This window comes from Hypanus sabinus, chromosome 1 (assembly GCF_030144855.1).
Source record: "Hypanus sabinus isolate sHypSab1 chromosome 1, sHypSab1.hap1, whole genome shotgun sequence".
Lineage (NCBI taxonomy): Eukaryota > Metazoa > Chordata > Chondrichthyes > Myliobatiformes > Dasyatidae > Hypanus > Hypanus sabinus.
In genome coordinates, this window is record NC_082706.1 from 211,435,512 (window position 1) to 211,460,618 (window position 25,107).

At 43.8% G+C, this 25,107-nt stretch overlaps 2 protein-coding genes across 5 annotated transcripts in view; both read right to left on the reverse strand.

Annotated features, from left to right (window-relative positions):
* Positions 1-524: 524 nt before the first annotated feature.
* LOC132402333 (cytochrome b-c1 complex subunit 7-like) lies at positions 525-10,543 on the reverse strand. Of its 3 annotated transcripts, none has more exons than XM_059985221.1 (4): positions 10,409-10,543; positions 6,676-6,747; positions 5,787-5,953; positions 525-1,352 (listed from the first exon to the last, which is right to left on the reverse strand). In XM_059985221.1, exons 1-4 carry the CDS (start codon positions 10,425-10,427, stop codon positions 1,275-1,277), a joined length of 336 nt encoding a protein of 111 aa, XP_059841204.1. In that variant the 5' UTR covers positions 10,428-10,543; the 3' UTR covers positions 525-1,274. The 3 variants fall into 3 exon arrangements, with proteins under 3 accessions (XP_059841204.1, XP_059841212.1, XP_059841198.1); XM_059985229.1 differs by having other exon boundaries at positions 5,713-5,953; XM_059985215.1 differs by lacking the exon at positions 10,409-10,543 and having other exon boundaries at positions 6,676-6,784.
* Positions 10,544-14,251: 3,708 nt separating this feature from the next.
* The window catches only part of mterf3 (mitochondrial transcription termination factor 3), a 41,787-nt gene continuing 30,931 nt past the window's right edge, over positions 14,252-25,107 (reverse strand). For both annotated transcript variants that reach the window (XM_059985242.1, XM_059985237.1), the window contains 2 exons: positions 20,233-20,394; positions 14,252-16,573 (listed from right to left, as the gene is read on the reverse strand). In XM_059985242.1, coding sequence (XP_059841225.1) covers positions 16,379-16,573; positions 20,233-20,394 — 357 coding nt within the window. In that variant the 3' untranslated portion in view covers positions 14,252-16,378. The remainder of the gene's footprint in view (positions 16,574-20,232; positions 20,395-25,107) is intronic.

Consider the following 25,107-nt stretch of genomic DNA (forward strand, 5'->3'; position numbering starts at 1 on the left):
TTTGCCAGGATTCTTTGTTTAATAAGAGTGCCACTGCACGGTATCAGTAAAAGCTGCATAGGGCTCTATCATGGGCACAATCCTCCCCATCATCGAGGACATCTTTAAAAGGTAGTATCCATCATTAAGGGACCCCATCACCCAGGGCATGCCCATTTCACTTTGCCATCATCAAGGAGTTACAGAAGCCTGAAGATACACACTCAATGCTTCAGGAACAGTTTCTTCCCCTCTACCATCCGATTTCCGAATGGCCGAACCCATACCTCACTACTTTTTTATTATTATAATTTTTTGCATTATTTAATTTTATTTATATATATATAGTTTTTTTATTATTATACATTGCAATGTACTTCCACCGCCAAACAAATTTCACAAGACGTAGTAATATTAAACCTGATTTTTGATGGACTGCGAGCTACATCTGTCTGTGTCATTTCGTACCAAGCAATGAGAATGGAAGACCCTGTTGGCCAATTTACAAGACAATCTTAAAATCACTGCTGAATAAGGTAGCAAAACAATTTGTAAATTCATTTATTTCAAAATCAGAGAAAAATAATTTAAGAATAAACTTACAATAATTTGTAAGTTTGTTGTGTAGTTTTGCATTATACCAGATGAAGTTGCCAATACTGCAATAGACTATATTTGTTTTATTTATTGAGATACAACGTGGAACAAACCCAGCAAGCCACAACACCCAGCAATCTATTTAACCCTAACCTATTCACAGGACAATTTACAATGACCAATTAACCTAGTAACTGTTGCATCTTTGGACTGTGGGAGGAATCCAGAGCACCCGGAGAAAATCCATTCCTTAGTGTTGGAATTGAATTCCGAACCACGGCACCAAGCCGTAATAGAATCACACTAACCACTGTACTAATGTGTAATTTCACTCCGGTCTAAATTAGTTGCTTTGTGATTTGAGTGAAGTGTTAATCCCTGACCTCTGAAAACCATAGCACATCGTGCTGGAATGCCCCGAGCTCTGCACTAGCTGCTACATCACCATTTCTGAACTTACATTAATCTGCTTATCAAACACAGAAATGAGGAACAATATTTATTTAAAATAACTCACATGGATTAAATTGGCAAAGAGAATTAAAGAATGAGTTTTAAACTAGTAGTCCGGTGTCCAAACAAATAAACTGCTTCCTTGTAGTTGAAGAGCGGAACTTATTTCTCCAGGAATGGAATCAATTACCCTACATTGTTGAAGCTGGATCATGACAGGCATAGAGTAATGAAAAGAATCCTATTTATTTTTTATTCCATTCTTCCTTCTCCTTTCTTTCAGATATAACTTCTTTAAGATACGGCTGAAGGTAGCGTATATCCTAGAAGACAAAGAAAACGTATTGTGTCAAGTTCTGTAAATATCTGAGGAGCAGGGCATTTATAGTCATAATCTAAGAACTCTACAGCACTGAAACAAACTCTTCAGCCCACCTAGTCCATGCCAAATAATGCATCTATCTATTCCCGTCGATCTGGACTTGGACAGTATCCCCCCACATACCATCCATGAACTTATCTAAACTTCCCTTTGATGTTGAAATCAAATATACATCCACACTCTTACCCCCACTGTGAGAGAGGTACCCCCACAGGTTCCTCTTAAGCACTTCGCCTTTCACCCTTAACCCATGACGTCTACATCTCATCTTACCCACTCTTGGTGGAAAAAGCCTGCTTGCATTTACCCTATCTATACCCCTCATAGTGTTGTATCATCATCATTATTATGTGTCATGTTGTATGACTTTTGACCATGATTGTTCTTGAAATTCTTCCACAGAAGTGATTTGCCATTGCCTTCTTCTGGGCAGTGTCTTTACAAGATGGGCTTAGTAAAATAGAGGGCTATGGGTAACCCTAGATAATCTCCAAGGTAAGGACAAGTTCGGCACAGCTTTGTGAGCCAAACAGCCTGTACTGTGCTTTAGGTTTACTATGCTTCTAAGCTGGGTGACCCCAGCCATTATCAATACTCTTCAGGGATTGCCTGGCTGGTGTCAGTGGGCTCATAACCAGGACTTGTGATGTTCACCAGCTGCTCGCATGACCATCCACCTGATCCCCGTGACTCTGATCGGTGGCGGGTGGCTAAGCAGGTGCTACACCTTGCCCAAGGGTGACCTACAGGCTAGCGGAGGGAAGGAGCACATTACACCTCCTTTGGTAAAGACGTATCTCCACACTGCCACTCGTAATGTTGTATACCTCTACTGAATCTCCCCTCATCCCCCTATGCTTCAAGGATTCATATAGAAATCAGTGGGAAAAGAACAAGAATGACCAAAAACAAGAGTTGGTAAATACATTAGGAAATATTTTGTCAGGAGAATAGTTCAAAAGTAAAACTGATTACCAGTACAAGTTAAATTGTGAGCATGACTCTACTAATAGTACTGAACAGATTATGCTGGTAAGATTTGAAGAAGTTGAGTAGAAAGCTATCCTAGCGGAGTAACGTTTGTTCATTATGTGCCGTGTCATCCTTCCACGACCATGATTGTTTTTGGTAAATTTTTTCTACAGCAATGGTTTGTCAATGCCTTCCTCTGGGCAAAGGAGTATAACTCACTGCAATAGCCCCTTGGACCAAAGAGAATGTAGATCATAAAAAGCAAGCCAGTTTAGGGTTGTCCAAAATTGCGATGTAGGTTTAGGCAAGCAACATTTTCACACAGACGGGGAACTGAGGAAGTGTTTGGGGTAGGTATAATAGCATCATTCAAGAAGCACTTGCAGATACATGGAGGGCTGGGAGCTTACACAAATGGGATGACTACAGGAAATTGGGTCAGTATGGATTCACTGCACAGAATTGCTCTATGACTCAGCCTCATATTGATAGACAGGACATTACAGCACAGTACTTGCTCTTTGACCCACGATGTTATGCTAACCTTTTAACCTACTCAATCTAACCCTTCCCTCCTACATAACTCTCCATTTTCCCATCTAAGAGATCGTAAATTGACACTTACGTATCTGCCTCTACCACCACCCCAGCAGGGTATTCCATGCACCCGCCACTGTCTGTGTGAAGAACTTACCTCCCACAACTCTTAAACTTGAGTTTAAGAGCCGAGAGGTAATGTTACAGCTATATAGGACCCAGGTCAGACCCCATTTGGCGTACTGTGCTCAGTTCTGGTCGCCTCACTACAGGACGGATGTGGAAACCATAGAAAGGGTGTAGAGGAGACTTACAAGGATGTTGCCTGGATTGGGGAGCATGCCTTATGAGAATAGGTTGAGTGAACGCAGCCTTTTCTCCTTAGAGCAACAGAGGATGAGAGGTGACCTGATCGAGGTGTATAAGATGATGAGAGGCATTGATCATGTGGATAATCAGAGGTTTTACCCCAGGGCTGAAATGGCTAGCACGAGAGGGCATAGTTTTACTGTGCTTGGGAGTAGGTTGTTGGCCAACAAGAATGACAATCTTCAAATCAGTGAATTCAAATGAATCAAGGACAGTGGAAGCCGTCTTTGTTCTTGCTGTGTGCTTGGGGGATGGAGGCTGCCATTTTGTGAAGACACTCGATTCTCCATTTTGTGAGCTTGACATGCTGGACTCTTCAGGTAATGTGCTGGACTGGAGGTCATTTCCAAATAATGAGTTATTTGTGAGGTGTTCTTTGGTTGGCTATAACATGCAGACTTGTGAATGCCTGAGGTGATTCAAGCTCATTGCTGACTCAGAACAAAGAGTCATGAGTCAGCAACTGTCCCTTGATGGGGAGAGGACAATAGATGGAGGCTGCTTGGACCAGAGCCAATGACCAGACACATGACCTGCGGCCAATGACACGGGAATGTGACAAAATTGATAAGCAATGGATATAAAAGTGGATGCTTTGTGTGTGCCAGGAGCGGTAACTTCAAAGAATAACCATCACAGATACAAGTGAGAAGAACCCTACGTGAAGCATGTGGGGAGTGAATCGGGACCATGAGGAACAAGGAGCACCTGGCCAGCGTAAATTCCACTGCCTGGGTAATACCTTTGCTATTCTTTGACTATCCAGGAGAGTCAGGGATACTTAGCAGGTGTGCGCACAAGTTATTTAGAGTATGAATTCACATTTTTGTTAGTTTGAACAATAAAGGTAACTGTCAGTAAATACAGATCTCTCTGTGCCTCACTCAGAATCATTGGAAGAGGTAGAAGCGGTATCTCTCTCTCTCTCTTTTTTCCAACAAGGTACAGAGGAGGTGTCTGGGCTAAGTTTTTTTACGCAGAGTGGTGAGTGCATAGAATGGGCTGCCAGTGACAGTGGTGGAGACGGATACGATAAGGTCTTTTAAGAGACTCCTGGACGGCTACATGGAGCTTAGAAAGATAAAGGGCTATGGGTAAAGCCTAGGTAGTTCTAAGATAGGGACATGTTTGGCACAGCTTTATGGGCCAAAGGGCCTGTATCGTGCTGTAGGTTTTCTATGTTTCTAGCTCCTTTAAAATCTCCAATCACCTTAAAATTACTCCCCCTTGTATTTGCACGCTGAGGAACTCTCTGGCTGTCCACTCAATATATTCATCTTGTACACCTCTATTAAGTCACACCTCATCCTCCTTCACTGCGGAGAAAAGCCCTCGCTTGCTCAACCTGTCCTCATAAGACAGGCTCTCTAATTCAGGCAGGATCCTGGTAAGTCTCCTCTGAACTCTTTCTAAAGCTTCCACATCCTTCTATAAAGACATAAAGTCAAGTTTACTGTCATTTAACTACATATATGTACATAACATAAATAACCATATAATGTATATAGAAAGGAGACCTTTCTTCAAATTAGGGCATAAAGTACACCAGTACACGTAACACATGATAACTTATGGAAGATAATCTACAGAGGAATCGCACATAAATAACAAACTAAGGTGCATTAATATTAAATATTGTAAAGTATGGGACAGATTAACTAGTAACACTTCAAATACAAACTGAATACAATATTGCAAGTGTGGCCTAACCAGGGTTTTATAGAGCTGCAACATTACCTCACCACTCTTGAACTCAAAGAACTCGAGTTCCTATTCTGGTAAACCTCTGCCCTTTTTCTAATATTAAAGGGCTGGAGAGAAAAAAGGACGGAAGACACAAGGCAAGAAGACACCCACATATGCAAACTGATATATCCAAGCACTGAATCTGATGCTTCTGAAACATCACCACATTATTATCAGCTGTATAGTTTCAATAGGTGATTAGGAATTATCCAAATATACACTCAGTGGCCACTTTATTAGATACACTTGCTTGTTAATACAAATATCTAATCAAGTGGCAGCAACTCAATGCATAAAAGCATGCAGACAAGAGGTTCCAGCGTTATTCAGATGAAACACCAGAATGGGGAAGAAACGGGATCTAATGATGATTGGTGCCGAACAGGGTGCTTTAGTGGTCTGAGTACCTCAGAAATTGCTGCTGTCCGAGATTTTCACATACAACAGTCTCTAGAGTGTACAAAGGATGGTGCAAACAAAACCCCCCCAAAAGCACACAGTGAGCATGCCTTGGGTGAAAATGCCTTATTAATGAGAGAGGGCAGAAGAGAATGGCCAGACTGATTCAAGCTGACAGGAAGGTGACAGTAATTCAAATAAACATGCATAAAAACAGTGGGGTGCAGAAGAGCATCTCTGAATACACAACATGGAGAAACGAAGACCACATTGAGTACCTAATAAAGTGGCCACTGACTGTGTATCAGTACAGTGCTTCATAGTGCACAAAAAGTCTGTGATCAAACGGTACCTCTTCATACTTGACCCACATCTCTTTGGGAAGGATCTGGTGCTTCATGCTCAAGTCCAAAGCTCGCTTTATGCGGAACACTCTATCATTGTAAAGGTTCTCAGGCAACCTTCTCACAGCCTCCTTCACATCATCATCTTCGTGCAGAGTGTCATCTCGCAGAAGACCTGCAAAAACAATTATGTGAAACAATGGACGTGGCAAATTCAGAAAACGCATGATGACATTGGCGTCTTTAAATTTTAAAAATTACTAAGTTTAATGATTAGCTTTATTTGTCACATGTACGTCAACATTCTGGAGGAAGGGGAAGAAGCCAGAATAATGAAGTTGGGGGACAGGGAGGCGGACAAGCTAGAAGGTAACAGGTGAGGGATATTCTTTCTGTCTAGTGAGGCAGCTGTCAACAATGAAGTGGATTTTGCTCTGTTTTCCAACAATGAGAGTACAACAACATTTTTAGAAAACATTTAAATAGACAAGTAAAAAACAGACGGTTGCCCAACGGTTGCTAGGAAAGACATCGCACGAGTCCTGGAAGTTTCTGTCCACCGTTACTTGCATTCGTTGTAATGTGACTGATTTGGTAACAGCTGCTAAAAAAGATACCACTAAAGCCACGTGGATGGAATTAGGCCATTCAGCCCATTGAATATGCTCTGTCATACCATCATGGCTGATTTATTGTCCCTCTCAACCCCATCCTTCTGCTTTCCCCTGTAACCTTTGATGCCCTGAATAATCAAGAACTTATCAACCTCTGCCTTAAATAGCTCTAACATCTCCCCTAATCTCTTCTCTACACATCTTATATGGATGTCCCCTAGTATTGGCCATTACAGCCCTGGGAGCAATGTGGAAAAAATCAGTGCAATAAACAGAAACTTACCCAACTTATTAAATCCTGCAGCATTATAGTACCATTTCCGCAACTTCGGCAGCAAACCAGCTGATGCTTTGACTATGGGAAGATGGGAAAACATGTTACTCTCCTGTAAGACAAATCTTAAAATGAGATCACTAAATTGTGGTTAAATGGTCCTTTCCCCATGATATACAGCGGGGGTTCCCTATTGTTTTTATGCCAAGGACCCCTACTATTAACTGAGAGGTCCGTGGACTCTAGCTTAGAACCCCTGATACAGAGAAACATAGAAGACAGTACAGCACAGAAAGAGGTCCTTTGGCTCACCAAGGCATGCTAATTATTCTGCACCCATGTCTACACTGATCCATTTTCATCTCTCTACTTTCTCATGACACCCTGGTATGGAGGCACCGATGACAGGATCACAAGAGATTGCAGAGAGTCACAGACACAGCCAACTCCATCACGGGCACAACCCCCACCATCAAGGGCATTTTCAAGAGCAGCTGCCTCAAGAAGAGGGAAAGGGAATAAGCAGCCAGTACAAAGTAGCCCTGTGGCTGTTCCTTTCACTGTTTGGGGGGTGATGGAAGCCGCAGCAACCAGGTGTCTGGCCCTGTGGCTCAGAAGGGAAGGGACGAGGAGAGAGCTGCAATAGTGATAGAGGAGTCCATAATTAAAGGAGCAGAAAGCAGATTCTGTGTACGTGAACGAGACACCCAGATGGTAAGGTCAGAGATGTCTTGGATCGGGTCCGTCCAGGGCATTCTAAGAGGGAGGGTGAACAGCTGGATGTTGTGGTGTATATTGGTACCTATGACATAGGTAGGAAAATGGAGGTCCTGAGGAAAGAATTTAGGGAGCTAGGTAGAAAACTGAAAAGCAGGATGTCCAGGATTGTTTTCTGGTCACGCACCGGTGAGGTAAGAATAGGACAATCTGGCAGATGAAATGGGAAGTGAACAGCAGAAGGTGTGGTTCATTTAGGTACCAATGACATGGGGAGGACGAGTGACGAGGTTCTGCATAGGGATTTAGGAGCCAAGTTAAAAGGCAGGACCTCCAAGGTTATGATCCCAGGATTGCTACCCATGCCACACACTAGTGAGGCCAGAGCTAGGAAGTTTATACAGTTTAATACATGGCTAAGGAGTTGGTGTAGGAGGGATTTTTGGATCATTGGGCTCCATTCCAGGGAAGGTGGGACATGCACAGGTGGGGCAGTTTGCACCTGAACTGGAGAGGGACAAATATCCTAGCAGTTAAGTTTGTTAATACAGCCCGGTGAGGTTTAAACTAGAATTGCAGGGGGATGGGAACCAGAGTGCCTGAACAGTTAGTGTAAGGTTGTGGCAGTAGATGCTGGTAAGACCTCAAAGTTAGGAATCAAAAGGTTGAGCACAGGGTGACTAGTGTCCTGAGCTGTGTATATTTCAATACAAGAAGTATCATAGGAAAGGTGATTCATCGTGCTGAAGATGATGTAGCTGGTTTACAAACAGAGGCAATGAGGGGAGGCTGTTGATGGGTCAAAACTACAGTCAACAGAATGAGCTGCAACATAAAAGGCAGACAAAATCAAAAAAGGGTGAATACAGGACTGAAGATGTTGTATTTGAATGTGCACAGAATATGGAATAAGGTAGATGAACTTGCAGCAGAGTTGCAGATTGTCAGGTATGATGTTGTAGGCATCAGTGAATCATTCCTGAAAGATTATTCCCGAGAGCTTGATGTCCCAGAATACACATTATGCCAAAAGGACACGCAGGAAGGCAGAGGAGGCAGCATTGCTCTGATGGTAAAAAATGAAATCAAATCATTAGAAAGGGGCAACATAGGGTCAGCAGGTGTTGAATCATTGTGGATAAAGCTAAGGAACTGCAAGGGCAAGACCCTGATACGAGTTGTATACAGATAAGGATGTGGTCTACAAATTACAACAGGAGATAGAAAACACATGCCAAAAGGGCAGTGTGTAGCGGTGTGCTACACACAGCGCTAAAATTACGACACGGAGTCAGTAACTGCAGTCGAGGGAAAAAACTTTCCTGTTTGTGGGTCGCCACAAGTGTTACAATAGTCATGGGGGACTTCAATATGCAGGTAGATTGGGAAAATCAGGAGGGGAGTTTCTAGACTGCCAGCGAGTTGGCTTTTTAGAGCAGCTCGTGGTTGACCCACTACAGGATCAGCTACTCTGGTTTGGGTGTTGTGCAATGAATCAGATTAGAGCTTAAGGTAAAAGAACCCTTGAGGAAAAATGATCATAATATGATTGAATTCATAAATCCTGAAATTTGAGAAGCTAAGCTCAGATGTATCATTACATGGAGTAAAGGGAATTACAGAGGCATGAGAGAGGAGATGGCCAGAATTAACTAGAAAAGAACACCGGCAGGGATGACAGAAAAGCACCAATGGCTGGAATTTCTGGAAGCAATCTGGAAGGCACAGGATATATACATCCCAAATACGAAGAAGTGTTCTAAAGAAAGATGACACAACTGTGGGTAACAAGAGAAGTCAAAGCCAACATAAAAGCCAAAGAGAGAGTATACAATACAGCTAAAATTATTGGAAGTTAGATGGTCAAGAAGCTTTTAAAAACAACAGAAAGCAACTAAAACATTGATTGTTAAGGATGTGGTATCAGAGTACTTTGAGGCACACAATAAAGCACGGTGTCCTAAAGTCTTGCCTCACAAATTTATGGAATTCTTTGAGGAAATAAAAGGCAGGAAAGACAAAGAAGAATAGATGAATGTGGTGTATTCATATTTTAAGAAGGCCTTTGACCATATGTGCTGCATATAAGGCTGCTTAACAAGGTAAGAGCCCATGCCACAGGAAAGAAATGAGCAAGAATAAAGCATTGGCTGAATGACAGGTGGCAAAGAGTGAGAACAAAGGGAACCTTTTCTGACAGGCTGCCAGTGAATAGTGATGTTCCACAGGGGTCTCTGTTGGGTCTGCTACTTCTTATGTTGTATGTCAATGATTTGGATGATGGAATTGATGGCTTTTTGGCCAAGGCCATGCACGATATGAAGATAGGTGGAGGGGCAGGTAGGTATTAAGGAAGAACTTAGATAGGGTTCATTGTAAAAAGGTGATGCGTCAAAATGGTGGCATCCATCATTAAGGGCCCCATCACCCAGGACATGCCCTCTTCTCATTGCTACCATCTGGTAGGAGGTACAGTAGCCACAGGAGCCTGAAGGCACACTCAACATTTCAGTAACAGCTTCTTCCCCTCCACCATCAGATTTCCGAATGGACAATGAAACCATGTACACTACCTCACTTTTATGTTGCGTTACTCTGTGTGTATATATATAATCCTTACTGTAAAATAGTTTGTCTTATATATTCAATGTAGAAATTGCTGCAAACGGCCAGTTTCACCACACATGCCAGTGGTATTAACCCTAACTCTCATTCATCGGCTCACCACTTCACTCTGCATTGTGTTATCGTTGTATCTCAATAACGATTTCATCTGCACGTTTGCCAGACCAGACAATGATAAACCTTCACCACATTTCGGCCTGGAAGCTGGTTGTCCCCTCGGTCAGCCGGGAGTCACCGGGACACGCCAAGGTCAGGCTCCGACCACCCCCTCCCCGGTGCCGGTGCGGAGCCGACGCCGGCCACCGGTCTCAACCTTCCCTCCACTCCGCTACCCGTTACTGCACCGCCCCAGCCCCAACACCGGCGACCTTCCCCCGGCCTCAACGCCGCCATTCCTGACCTGGGGCCCGCGCCGCCATCTTCTCCCCGCTGCACGGACGTGAGGTTGCCGTGCGTCTGGGTGCGCGCACGTACACGCTACACGTCGGGCCGTCGTGGCCAATGGGGCGCGCACGTACGAACGGCCGCCGTTGCCGGAGGGTGCGTACGCGTTCACGCGATATATTAAAGAGTCAAGATTGTTTGATGTCATTTCCGGTACAGAAGTGTAAAGGGGAACAGGATCGATGTAGTGCAAAAAAACCACAATAAACTAAAAGACATGGTATAGTAGAGGGCATTAAAGCCAAAGAGAGGGCATATGGTAGAGCAAAAATTAGTGGGAAGCTTTTAAAAACTAGCAGAAGGCAACTAAAAAAGTTATTAAGTACGAAAGTAAGCTAGCCAATAATATTAAAGAGGGTACCAAAAGTTTGTTCAGGAACATAAAGTGTAAAGGAGAAGTGAGAGTGGATATCAGACCACTGGAAACGAATCAAAACACAAAAATACAACTGCAGATGCTGTGGATCAGAGAATACAGACACAATTCACGGAAGCTGCCTGACCTGCTGAGTTCTTCCAGCGTTCGCTGGGAAACGATGCTGGCGAAGTAGTAATGGGGGACAAGGAAATGGCGGACAAGCTGAGTATAAGAATTTTGCATCAGTCTGTGGAAGACACTAGCCGTGGAAGTTCCAGGTGTCAGAGGACATGAAGTGTGTGAAGTTACCGTAACCAGAGAGAAGGTTCTTGGGAAACTGAAAGGTCTGAAGGCGAATAAGTCACCTGGACCAGATGGTGTGCACCCCATTTACATTTCTGTAGCCAGAGAGTAGTGAAGCTGTGGAATTCTTTGCCACAGTTGCCACAATAAGCATAATTACATATCAACTGTATATACACAGATTGATTGTAAGTGACGCTAGGCACCGGAGTGTCTGTACATAAGGTGACTGACAGGGAATGTTAAAGTAGTGGTGATTGGGGGTGTGGAGGGAGGGTTAATCAGCCTTGCTGCTTGGGGAAGGTCACTGTTTTTGAGTCTGGCAGTCCTGGTGTGGGTACTACGTAGCCTCTACCCTAATGGGATGGGACAAACAGTCCATGAACAGGGTGGGTGGAATCCTTCATGATGTTACTGACTCTTTTTGTATTTATGTCCTTGATGGTGGGTAAGATGATGCCACTGATGCGTTGGGCAGTTCTGACAACCCTTTGTGGAGCCTTCCTGTCAGTTGCAGTGCAGTTTCTGTACCGAGCAGCCATGCCTGTACTGGCCGTGGCTCAGGGGTGAGAAGCTTGCCACAGCCAAGATTTGCACATACACACCTGGTATGTGAAGCCGCCATTGCCAAGGTTCGTGGGTGCATTCCCGTCGAGGCTAGTGGGCATGTGTGTTCACCTGGCATGTGAAGCTGCCGTTTCCAAGGAGCATGCACATTCACACAGAATATGTACCCACCATTGCAACGCGCACACATTCACAGACAGACAGACATACTTTATTGATCCCCAGGGAAATTGGGTACACAATATGGGAACCCACTGTTGCTAACGGTCACGCGCATTCATGCAGTACAAGTCCACCATCTCCCCTCCCTTCCCCAATGAGTGATCCTCCAAAGCCCTCCCAGTGCAGAATTTCAGAGATTCACCACCCTCCGTCTCCTGGCCTCAATCTTACATGCCCTACTGTTGGGTCTGAGAAGGTGACCCCTTCATTCCTGTACAGCTCTGCAAGGATTTTATTCTTCATAGGAGCTTGAGGAGATCTGGTATGTCACCAGACTAGCAGATGTACTGTGGAGAGCATTCTAATCATGGTATGGATGGATCACTGCACAGGATCAGAAAAGCTACAGAAAGTTGTCAACTCAGCCACGGGCACCAGCTGCCCCACCATTGAGGACATCTGCAAAAGGTGATGCCTCAAAAAAGTGGCATCCATCATTAAGCACCCCATCACCTGGGACCTGCCCTCTTCTCATTGCTACTATCAGCGAGGAGGTGCAGGAGCCTGAAGACACACTCAATGTTTCAGGAACAGCTTGTTCCCCTTCACCATCAGATTTCTGAATGCACAATGAAGCCATGTTCACTGCCTCACATTTTTCTAAACAGAAGAGATTCTACAGATGCTGGAAATCCAGAACAACACACACAAAATGCTGGAGAAACTCAGTAGAACAGGCAGCATCTATGGAGGAGAATAAGCAGTCATTATTTTGGGCTGAGGTCCTTCGTCGGGACTGGAAAGGAGGGGGTAAATTGCCAGAATAAGAAGATGGGGCTGAGAAGGAGTACAAGCTAGAAGGTGATAGGTGAAGCTGGGTGGGTGGATGGAGGAGGAGTTTGGTAAGAAGGTGGGAAGTGATAGGTGGAAAAAGTAAAGGGGCAAAGAAGAAGGAATCTGGTAGGAGAGGAGGGTGTACAATGGGAGAAAGGGAAGTGGGAGGGGCACCGGGGCGAGGTGTTAGATGAGAAGAGGTAAGAGGAGGGCCCAGAGTGGGGAAATTGAAGATGAGGGTTTGAGGGGGGAAAATTTACTGGAAGTTGGAGAAATTAGTGTTCATGCCATCAGGCTGGAGTCTACCTAGATGGAATATGAAATGTTGCTCCTCCATCTTGGGAGTGGCAGAAGAGGAGACTGTGGAACGACATGTCAGAATGGGAATAGGGATTGGAATTAAAGTCCGCTCTGTGCGGATGGAGCAAATGTGCCCAATCTGTGTGGGCTCCAAATGGAGACGAGGCTGCACCCGGAGCACCGGATACAAGAGACGATCCCAGAAGATTCACCCTGAAGGACTGCTCCCGTGATCCACTCTCCTCTCCTATCAAATTCCTTCTTCAACCGTTAACCTTTCTCACACACCTTGGTTTTATCTATCACCTTCCCCATCTTTTATCTTGGCATTTTCCAGTCCTGATGAAGGGTCTTAGCCCAAAACATTGACTGTTTATTCCTCTCCACAGATGCTGCATGACCTGCTGAGTTCCTCCAGCATTTTGTGTGTGTTACTCTGGATTTCCAGCATCTGCAGAGTCTCTTGTGTTTCTGATCTACTTTGAGTGATCCAGTTCCGTAACTCTGGTTTGCTAACAGTCTAGCTCAACAATAGCTGGTGATGGGGTGGGGGTCTGTGGTGAGGTTGAAGCCAAGACATGGTTTCTGTTTTCCAGATATTCCTCCGCAGCATGGGTTCCCAACCTTTTTAATGCCATGGACATTAACCGAGAGGTCTATGGACCCCAGGCTGGGAACCTGTGATCCAGAGGAAGTTGCTGCAGATTACTATATTTCATTAGGAGTTTGTCACCTAATACACTCAAACTTCTACAGACACAGCACGGAGAGCATTCTGACGGGCTGCGTCAATGTCTGGTAAGGAGGGGGTTACTGCAAAGGATCGAAGTAAGCTGCAGAGAGTCAGCTCCATCATGAGCACTAGCCTCCACAGTATCCAAGACAACTAAGAAAGGGGCGTCCATCATTATGGACTCTCATCATTCAGGACATGCCCCCTTCTCATGTCACCATTAGGTAGGAGGTACAGAAGCCCAAAGGCACACACTCAGTGATTCAGGAACAGCTTCTTCCCCTCTGCCATCCAATGTCTGAATGGACATTGAACCCATGGACACTACCTCACTACTTCCTCGTTTGTTTTTGCACTACTAATTAAACTATTATTTATATATATATATATATATATACTCACTGTAATTCAGCTTGTTTTCTCTCTATTTATTATGTATTCCATTGTACTGATGCTGATGAGTTTAAAGCTGATATTGGAGAAACAGTGTGACCAATCAGGAGCAGTGGAGGGTGAAAGTGATGATAATAAATTGAAAGTGAAACATTTCAAAAGTCATTTATTAATAAAAATAAAACTTCTGACCTCAGAACACAAACATTAACCAGAAAAACACATTCATATCATATTTGATAGTGGAAGCTGGTGAGAGAATCACTGGGGTCTCTCTCCCGTCTCCCTATCTGTCACATTCACCAGGTGTGTTGCAAGCAAAGAGACTTTGAGGTTCCACAATCTCTCTGACCCACGACCGTTGGGAAGGAGGTACAGGGGTGTCAGGACTGGGACTGGGGAACAGCTTCTTCCCTCAGGATGTGAGACTAACGAAGACCTTGCCACCACCGAGGTCTCATCACTAGGACAGTCAGCTGTTTACTGTTTAACTGTGCTACTACTCATTTCACATGCATTTTAAATTACAGTTTATTAACTTGTTTATAGTAATAGTTTGTTTCATGTGCTGTGCATGTTATGTTTTGTGAGTGCACCGTGGTGCAGAGGAACATTGTTTTGTTCGGTTGTAGATATATCCGACCATACAGTAAACTTGAAAGCAGCTTAATCAAAGACCCCACCCACCCCAGACGTTCTCTCTTGTCCCATCTCTCAACAGTGTACAATTTGTCTCGGAGAGGGAGGGGGAGGGGAGGAGGAGAAAGTTCCTATGTCGTACTGAATATGTATGTGTGTGTATGTTGTGGTGCATTCATTTCTTGTTCAGCAATAGAATCTTTCTAAAACTGGCAAAAATGTGGAAAGTGTTTAATAATTAATTGTAGGAAGGTTTAATTAATTTCACTGAGTACATTGCTTCCACAATGTACTAACCTGCAGTAAAAATGTATAATCCTAGAAAAGTTTTCAGATTATATTTACTTTTTCCTTCCCAAAGTATTATCAAACACATCTGACGTTATGGCCAGGCTCACTGCAAATCTGGAAGTTGATAGTAAAATGTGCTGAGAGGTTTACGTGGGTCTGTCTCCCCCCCTATCTGTGACATTTCCCAAGAAGTGTTGTAGACAAAGGGCCTGAAGCATTGCTGAGGATCCCTACCATCTCTTTGTCCTATGACTGTCTGGAAGCAGGCACAGGGGCATCAGTCTAGGCCCGCCAGACTGGGTAACAGCTTCTTTCCCAGGTGGTGAGACTAATGAAAACCGTGTCACCACCGAGACCTCGTCACTAGCACAGCGAGCTGTTCACTGTTTACCTGTACTACTTACTACATGCCTTTTAAATTATATTTTATTAACTTATCTATGATAATGTTTTGTATCATTGTGTGTTATATATGCATTAGGGGAGCAGCACGGTGAAGAGGGATGTTGTTTTGTTTGGTTGTGCATTTGTACAGTTGGATGGAAGTAAACAGCTTGGAGGTAGATACAAGTTGTGGAGTTGCTGCCTCGTCCAGTAGCCAGACCTTACTGCTGTCCCTGTGGAGCCCGCATGTTCTTCCTGTGATCCCATGCATTTCTCCATGTCCCAAAGACGTGGAAATTGGTCATTTAAACAATCACTGTAAATTGCTCCTAGTGTGTAATTGGATGGAAGAATCTCAAGAGTCGTGTCAGTAGTGTCGTTAAGAATAAGAAAGTGTGTGACAGGCAAAATTATAAACAGACGGGATTAAGCAGATGTTGGAAATCCAGAGCAACACACGTCCCCACAAACCCCACCCTCCATCCATGCTGCCCTCCAGTGTTCGCTAAGTGGAATGACACAATGGGTTGCATACACGTTTGTCTGCAGACTAGCTGTTAGCTGCTTGCTCTTGCCAGTAACACCCATGTACCATCTGGTTTTCTGCATGATTTTTAATCTATTCAATATATGTATACTGTATAAAGTATACTGAATAAGATTCTTTTATTTTTTTTCTTCTATATTATGTATTGCATTGAACTGCTGCTACTAAATAAACAAATTTCTCATCACATGCCGGTGATATAAAACCAGATTCTGAATTTACAGGACATGTAAATATATATACTTATTTGTGGGTCTGTATGTTTACTGCTAACTTATATGTGCTTTGTGTGACCGTTGGTTCTGTGATTTGTACTCTAGCCCTGGAGTGACACTGTTTCACTCGGCCGTGGCTGAATGGCAATGAAACTTGCATTTCTCGTCGATTGATGTATTTTGAAACCACACAAAAGAACTTAGAGCATCTTTTGAAAAGTCTCAAAGTCCAGCAACGTGGCTTTGGCCAACGTCACACAGAATACGTCATCAGGCAATACAACCAGGCTTTCCAGTGAAATGTAGTTAGGCTGAGATGGGTCGTACTGGGCCCGACCCAGATGTTCAAGAAACAGATGTCTGTCTTTCACTCTCAGAAACTTCGCATTGAAAACCTAGGGCAGGAACAGGAACCTTTTATTAGGTGCAGGAGTTCTCAAATATCAATTACACAAAGATCTGATATTTTGAATGCCCATTTTCCCAATATAATTGACAATGCAGTAGTAGACAATGGGAATGCTCTCCGGGTGGACAGTTTTCAACATGCAAAGTAAATCAACTCAATTAAATATATCAGATGTAATATTTATTGACAACAAGTTGTGCTATGGTATTGATATTATTAGAGGAAAATCTATTTTTATCAAGATGTTTATTATATTTAATGAAAATAATGTTAACTAAATGTGTATGTTGACTTTATAGAGAAAATATAACCCATTCACATGAAAATGAACATATAAAATTATTTAGAAGAATAGCCCTCATTATAGGAAAGGTAAGGAATTTTTAGAGAGTGCAGAGAAGATTTACCAGGAGGCTGTCTGGTTTACACAGCATGTGTTAAGAGGACAGTTTGAGTGAGTTGGGGCTTTTCTCTTTGGAGTGAAGAAGGATGAGAGGCAACTGATAGAGTGGATGGGCAGAGACGACAACCAGTCACCGAGGATTCATTAGAAAGGGCAAATAAAAATAACACAAGTGCAAGTGGAGCCACCATTCCTTTGAGTGGCAGTGTTTCGAGCAGCTTTGACTCATCAGGCTCAGGTGAGATCAGACTTGGATGAGGTAAAGCATCTTGTAAGTTACTTTCTTTTTGCTCTTATTTGTTTATCCTTATCTATTAGTACAAATAATGACGTGAGAATGACTCCGGGGCAGTGTTTTGGACTGTGTGTGGCATGCTGGAAGTCTGGGAGCTCTCCTGTGTCTTGCAGAAACACATCTGAACCAGGTACACTGAGCAACAGCTCCTGAGACACGTACTGTACTAAGGAACTCGATGACCTTCCACTCATGTGGGAGAATGAGGAGGTCATAGGCGGGAGGTAGTCATCCTGAGGTTGGAGGAGACAGGTAACGGTGTCTGTCGAAGGGGAAACGCACAGCCAGTGCAGAGTACACCAGTGGCCTTCCCCTCAATAAATAAAACTTTAATGCAATTGAGGGGACGACCTACCGGGGGAGCCACAGTGACACAGTCTCTGGCACTGCGCCTGGTGCTGTGCTCAGAAGAGCAGAGAGGGGAAGAAGACTGCACTGTTGATAGGTGATTGCCTAGTCAGAGGAACAGAGACGAGGCTCTGTGGGCACAACAGACACCCGGATGGTATGTTGCCTCCCTGGTGGCAGGATCAGGATGTCTTCACTGTGGAAGACACCAGCAATATGGTGGAAGCCTGTGAGTGTCATCGGCCTTTATTAGAAAGAAGATTCTAGAGAAACTGAAAAATATGAAGGAAAGTCACCTGGACCAGAAGGTGTACGCACCAGGGTTCTGAAAGAGGTGGCTGAAGAGATCGTTGAGGCATTAGTAACAATCATCAAGAAACACTAGATTCTGGACTGGTTCTGGAACACTGGAAAATTGCAAATGTCAGTCCATTCTTCAAGAAGGGAGAGAGGTAGAAGAAAGGAACTTATAGGCCAATAAGTCTGACCTCAGTGGTTGGGAAGATGTTGGACTGTAAGACGTAACTGGCTCAGCGAGTTATCTCCACCATTCAATCACAGCTGATCCTCAGCCCCACTCCCCAGCCTTTTCTCCATAACCTTTGATGCCCATGTCCAATCAAGAGCCTATCAATCTCTGTCTTGAATACGCCCAATGATCTGGCCTCCACAGCTGCCTGTGGTAATGAATTCCACAAGTTCATTACTCTCTGGCTAAAGAAATTTCTCCACATCTCTGTTTTAAATGGATGTCCCTCAATCCTGAGGCTGTCCTAGACTCCCCACCATTGGAAACATCCTTCCCCCATCTACTCTGTCTAGGCCTTTCAACATTTGAAAGGTTTCAATGAGATTCCCCCCACGCCCTGCCGTCCTTCTGAAGTCAGAGTACAGACCTAAAGCCATCAAACGTTCCTCATGTAATAACTCTTTCATTCCCAAAATAACCTTTGGAAATATCCTCTGAACCCTTTCCAATGCCAGCAAATCTTTTCTTAGATGAGGAGCCCAAAACTGTTCACAATACTCAAGGTGAGGCCTCACCAGTGCCTTATAAAGCTTCAGCATCACATCCCTGCTCTTGTATCCTGGACCTCTTGAAATGAATGCTAACATGGCATTTGCCTTCTTCACCACTGACTCAACCTGCAGGTTAACCTTTAGGGTGTTCTGCACAAGAACTCCCAAGTCCCTTTGCACCTCAGATTCCTGGATTTTCTCCCCATTTAAAAAATAGTCCGCACATTTATTTCTGCTACCAAAGTGCATGACCATACATTTTCCAACATTGTATTTCATTTGTCACCTTCTTGCCCATTCTCCTCATCTATCTAAGTCCTTCCGCAGCCTTCCTGTTTCCTCAACACTATCTGCCCCTCCACCAATCTTCACATCATCTGCAACTTGGCAACAAAGCCATCTATTCCATCATCTAAATCATTTATATACAGCATAAAAAGAAGTGGTCCCAACACCGAACCCTGTGGAACATCACTAGTCACTGGCAGGCAACCAGAAAAGGATCCTTTTATTCCCACACACTTCCTCCCACCAATCAGCCAATGCTCTAACCACGTTAGTAACTTCCCTGTAATACCATGGGCTCTTAACTTAATAAGCAGTTTCATGTGTGGCACCTTGTCAAAGGCCTTCTGAAAGTCAAATTATACAACATCCACTACATCCCCTTTATCTACATAATGTGTAATCTCCTCAAAGAATTCCAACAGGTTCGTCAAGCAAGATTTTCTCTTCAGAAAACCATGCTGACTTTGTCCTATCTTGTCCTGTATCACCAAGTACTCTATAACTCCACATTGGAGTTGATTATCAAGGATGAGGTCTCAGGGTACTTGAAGTCACATCATAAAATAGGCCTTGGTCAGCACGGTTTCCTCAAAGGAAAATCTTGCCTGACAACTATGTTGGAATTCTTTGTAGAAATAACAAGCAGGATAGACAATTGGTAGATGTTGTATACTTGGATTTTTAAAAGGCCTCTCAGAAAGTGCTGCATATGAGGCTGCTTAGCACGTTAAGAGTCCGTGGTACTACAGGAAAGATTCTAGCCTGGATAGAGTAATGGCTGATAGGCAGGAGGCGAAGAGTGGGAATAAAGGGAGCCTTTTCTGACTGGCTGCCCGTGACTAGTGATAATCCACAGGGGTCTGTGTTGGGACAGATTATTTTTACATTACATGTCAATGACTTGGATGACAGAATTGATGACTTTGTGGTCACGTTTGCAGATGACACAAAAATGGATGGAGAAGTAGTGTTGAAGAAGCAGGAAGCAAGGTGGGTTATGGAGAGAAGTTGGGAGAATGGGGTTGAGAGGGATAATAAATCAGCCATGATGGAATGGTGGAGCAGATGGGCCGAATTCTTCTTCTACAGTGTGTCTTATAGTCTAGGAGGGGCACCACAGGAGAAAGGAAAGGGAGATGGCACTCCTATCTATCAAATTCCTCCAACCCACTAGATTGTGAAGACTGAATGCAGAATTGCAAGGAAATCACCGTTTCAGTCGGAGGAACTGTTTGGTGGAAAAAGGGAAAGGGCCAGTGTGAGCCTTAGTGAAGTAAACAACTTGACTCACCTGAGGAAATTTTGTAATCAGATGGTGAGGAATGCCCATCGTGTTGTGCAGGTAATCAAAGAGTCTGGTCAGTTTGCTCTTGCTGGCAAGGAGAAGCTTTGGGACACAAGTGACCATGTGCTGGATTTCATTATCACGAAAGCCCAATTCAATCCGACACACCTGGAAACAATAAAGGTGCCTGAATGATGGAGCTGGATATGTCAGATGCAAACTCACTTCCGTAGTCATTATACAAACATCAAGTTGAAGTCAAAAGTATTAAACCATAAAACATAGGAGCAGAATGAGGCCACTTGACCCATCGAATTTGCACCACCATTCCATCATGGCTGAATTATTATCCCTCTCAAACCCATTCTTCCTTTTCCCTGTAACCTTTTGATGCCCTGACTGATCAAGAACTTATCAATCTTCACTTTAAATATAACCAGCCTCCACCTCTGCCTGTGGCAATGAATTCCACAGATTCACCACCCTCTGGCTAAAGAATTTCCTCCTCATCTCCGTTCTAAATGGACGCCCCTCTGTTCTGTGCCCTTTAGTCCTAGACTCCCCCACTATAGCAAACATCCTCTCCACGTCCACTCCGTCCAGACCATTCAATATTCGATGGGTTTCAGTGACAGCCAACGTCATTCTCTCTCCCAGACTGCAGTGAGTACAGGCCCAGAGCCATTAAACACTCCTCATATGTTAACCCTTTCATTCCAGGGATAATTCTCATGAATCTAGACCTAATTCTATTGTACACTGCATGAGTATTAAACACTCAGAGCCATTAAACACTCCTCATATGTTAACCCTTTCATTCCGGGGATAATTCTCATGAATCTAGACCTAATTCTATTGTACACTGCATAATGGAATTAGCAGTATATGCATCTACTAGATACAAACTATGAGTGCCTATAAATGACTGTGAAATAGAAACAATGCTAAATACAGTAAAATATTTCTGCTCTGGTCCACTCCTTCAAATCTGCAAATCTTTTGTGTCAATCTCTCTTTGTACACTGAGAAACAAAATGTTTGTTGGATAATTGACAATTTCATTCAGACCTGTGTGAAGAAGTGGGATTTCAGCAATGGAGGTTCCACCCCATCCCCGCCCAGTGAGATAGGAACGTGCCTGTCCTATCATATGATGTTAGTTCCAGTGGACTGGGCAGATCCAACGGCCAGGAAGGTGGCTCTGTAATGCTTCGTGGAGAGTGAAGGACATGACAAGCCACAAAAGCTGTCATGGGCATCCACTGTAACCAAGGAAACCCCAGTTTGTGACAGACTACTCACACCAATGGACTCGGACTGGACTTTTGAGGTTGAGAGAGTGGAACTGCTCCAGAACAACTGCGTTTCCACTTTAAGAACTCTCCCACACAGTTTCCTGTCATCGTTGGACATGATGGACAACCGACACACGCAGGCTTAAGGAAAAAGACATTGCAACAGCTCTGGGATGGAGAAGCAGGCAGTGGGAAAGTGATTCCATGACCGTGCAGTCTCTGATGAGGACAAGGGATCAAAACCATAGCCAGGCCTTTCAAGAACCACATATAATTATCAGATGATGACAAGTCCACTCCAAATTGGTAATTTTACCAAATAAAGTGGATTCTGGTTAATTGGGTCATAGCTTATCAGGGCTGTAATGTATGGATCCATTTCTTTCAGAGCAATGACTCCCCCCCCCCAACCTAAGCACTACATATTGATTTGTCATCTGCGCGTGCGCTGTTGTCTAGACATGTACATTCCCTCTCTCTCTCACTGCAATGTGAATGCACCAGTTACAGTCATGTCCCGTGTGCGTGCTTTTATTTAACTGATATATAGTTGTGCACAGACACACCAAATTGGTGACTAATATGAACCTGAATGTCAAAAGATGTCACAGATTGCACCGACAGTTACGGGACAAAACAGCAAGAGTGAGAGTTAAACAGCACGAGAAAGCCATCACAGACACTAATAAATGTGTGAGTACTGTGCATAGTAACAGTGAAAGATGTGCTGAATTTAAAGTGAAAATAATGTGGGGATGGTTTTAGTTTGAAAAGCTGATGAATTTGATAGCATGAATGAAGGCTGGGAGTCATATATCGAGAGGGTTGAACTGTACTGTAACGTGAACAATGTCGAGGAGCAAAAGAAAGCCCCTACACTTCTGAGCTCAATGGGCCCAAGAATCTACAGTCTCTTGCAAAACTTAGTAACCCCTGCAAAGCCAGTAAGCAAATGTTCGATGAAATTGTTACAATTTTACAAAATCACTTGAGCCCTAAACCGCTGGCAATAGCTGAGAGATTTAGATGTTATGAAAGGAACTAGTCAAAGGATGAAAGCATTTCTGAGTACATTGCAGAACTGCACAAACTTTCCCAGTACTGTGACTTTAGAGATGGACTTTCTGATGCCTTAAGGGACAGGCTTGTATGTGGCATGCACAGTCAAAGCACTCAAAAGAGGCTACTGTCAGAAAGAGACCTAACCTTAGAACGGGCATTGACCATTGAAATATCTTTAGAGACTGCAGCAAACGGTGCAGCAGAACTACAGAAAAGGAGGTTAGAATGTGAAATGCACAAAATGTCCCTGAATGGTACATTTTGGCAGGAATAATCCAAATAGAACATACAGGGTAAATGGTAGGGCATTGAGGAATGCAGAGGAACAGAGAGATCTAGGAATAACAGTGCATAGTTCCCTGAAGGTGGAGTCTCATGTAGATAGGGTGGTGAAGAAGGCTTTTGGAACGCTGGCCTTTATAAATCAAAGCATTGAGTACAGAAGTTGGGATGTAATGCTAAAGTTGTACAAGGCATTGGTAAGGCCAAATTTGGAATATTGTGTGCAGTTCTGGTCACCGAATTATAGGAAAGATATCAATAAATTAGAGAAAGTGCAGAGACGATTTACTAGGATGTTACCTGGGTTTCAGCAATTAAGTTACAGAGAAAGGTTGAACAAGTTAGGTCTCTATTCATTGGAGCGTAGAAGGTTGAGGGGGGATTTGATCGAGGTATTTAAAATTTTGAGAGGGATAGATAGAGTTGACGTGAACAGGCTGTTTCCATTGAGAGTAGGGGAGATTCAAACTAGAGGACATGATTTGAGAGTTAGGGGGCAGAAGTTTAAGGGAAATACGAGGGGGTATTTCTTTACTCAAAGAGTGATAGCTGTGTGGAATGGGCTTCCTGTAGAAGTAGTAGAGGCCAGTTCAGTTGTGTCATTTAAGGTAAAATTGGATAGGTATATGGACAGGAAAGGAGTGGAGGGTTATGGGCTGAGTGCGGGTAGGTGGGACTAGGTGAGATTAAGAGTTCGGCACGGACTAGGAGGGCCGAGATGGCCTGTTTCCGCGCTGTGATTGTTATATGGTTATATGGTACAAAAAGCCAAAGATGCTATCAATGTGGCAAGCTCTCTCAGGATGCAAATGACTGTTGGTTCAAAGAAAAAGTTTGCAGGAAGTGTCACAGGCAAGGTCACAGAGAGAGAGTGTGCAAGGCAGAGAAAAAGCACAACGGAGTGAAAAGTCCCAAACACAAAACTAATCAAATGCATAAAGTTACCGAATGTAAAACTGAATCAGACAACACAGAGCCTGACCAAGGTGAACTGTCATGCCTAGAACTGCATAGTATAACTGAAGCCGATCAAAAAACTAATCTGGATTACAATAGATGTGTCTGGTGTAAAACAGATACAAGGTCAGCTTTGTCCATAATTCCAGAGGCTGACTACAGCAGATACCATTAGAGACTATCTCAGTGATACTAAAGACTTACACAAGCGAAAAAGAGTCTCCCAAAGGCAAAATGAAAATAAACGTGACACATGGAGGCCGACAAACAACAATTAGAGCTTTACATTTTGAAAAGCAGAGAGCCAGCACTTCTGGGACGTGAATTGTTGAAAAAAATCCAATTAGACTGCCACTCAAAGTTCTCAGTGTGGCATCAACAGACTACTGCAGCCCAAACGGTGGCGCTAACCAGAGGCTGTCACAGCTGCTTAATGCTAATGAGAAGGCGTCTGAGAAAGGAATTGATAAATAGATTGAAAACTTGGCCAAAAGCTGTTTGGAATGCCAAAATGTTCAAAATGCACTTGCACGGTCACCTGGGAATGGCTGTCATCACCATGGCAAAGAATATGTACTGACTACTCTGGGCCATTCACGGACTCTGTGTTCCTGAGGCTGTGGATGCTCAGTTGAATGGCGGGAGGTTTTACCAATGAAGTCAAGCACCTCAGCAGAGACTGGATCCGCTCTGAGGATTACCTTTGCCTGAAACGGACAACAACGGACCACAATACACAGCAGAAAATTTCCGACTGTTCATGAAGAAAAATGGCATCAGACATTTCAAATCAGCTCCTTTCCATCCAGCAATGAATGGGTTAGCTGAAAGGTTTATCCAAAAAGTCCATTAAAGCGATGGACAAGAAGCACATTTCTCTACTGCACAAGGTGGACAAATTCCTTTCTGTATATCAGGACTCTGTTGATGTGACGACAAATCAAACACCTGCTTAGGAGGAGTAATAGCACCTAATGGCGACTCATTTGCTTGCATCTTTGGAAACAGTTCTATTTCCATCTTTAATATCACTATTTCTCCCTTTCAGGCTTCTTCTGAAGACTCTGAACTGAAGTTACACGTCTTTGTGGGAATGGGACCCGCTCTCAGAGTTTCACAATGGCCGTTACTCGGCACACCAACGGCTCAGCCTAAGAGCTCAGCTCGCCTCCGGAGGTCCAGGATCTCGTGACTCTGGAGATGGGCGGATTGACGGTCAGTGTCCGGGCAGGAGATCGCTGTGTCATCAGGGGAGTTGAAAGATCTACGGCTCTGTGCCCAGAGA

What these genes read in the sequence shown, in the direction of transcription:
- LOC132402333 (XM_059985215.1), bottom strand. Translation starts at nt 6,769, where the DNA reads ATGTTTTCCCATCTTCCCATAGTCAAAGCATCAGCTGGTTTGCTGCCG. An exon ending in TGCAGGATTTAATAAGTTGG is followed by an intron (nt 5,954 to 6,675) that starts GTAAGTTTCTGT and finishes TTGTTTTTGCAG; the next exon opens with GTCTTCTGCGAGATGACACT. An exon ending in TGTGGGTCAAGTATGAAGAG is followed by an intron (nt 1,353 to 5,786) that starts GTACCGTTTGAT and finishes TTTGTCTTCTAG; the next exon opens with GATATACGCTACCTTCAGCC.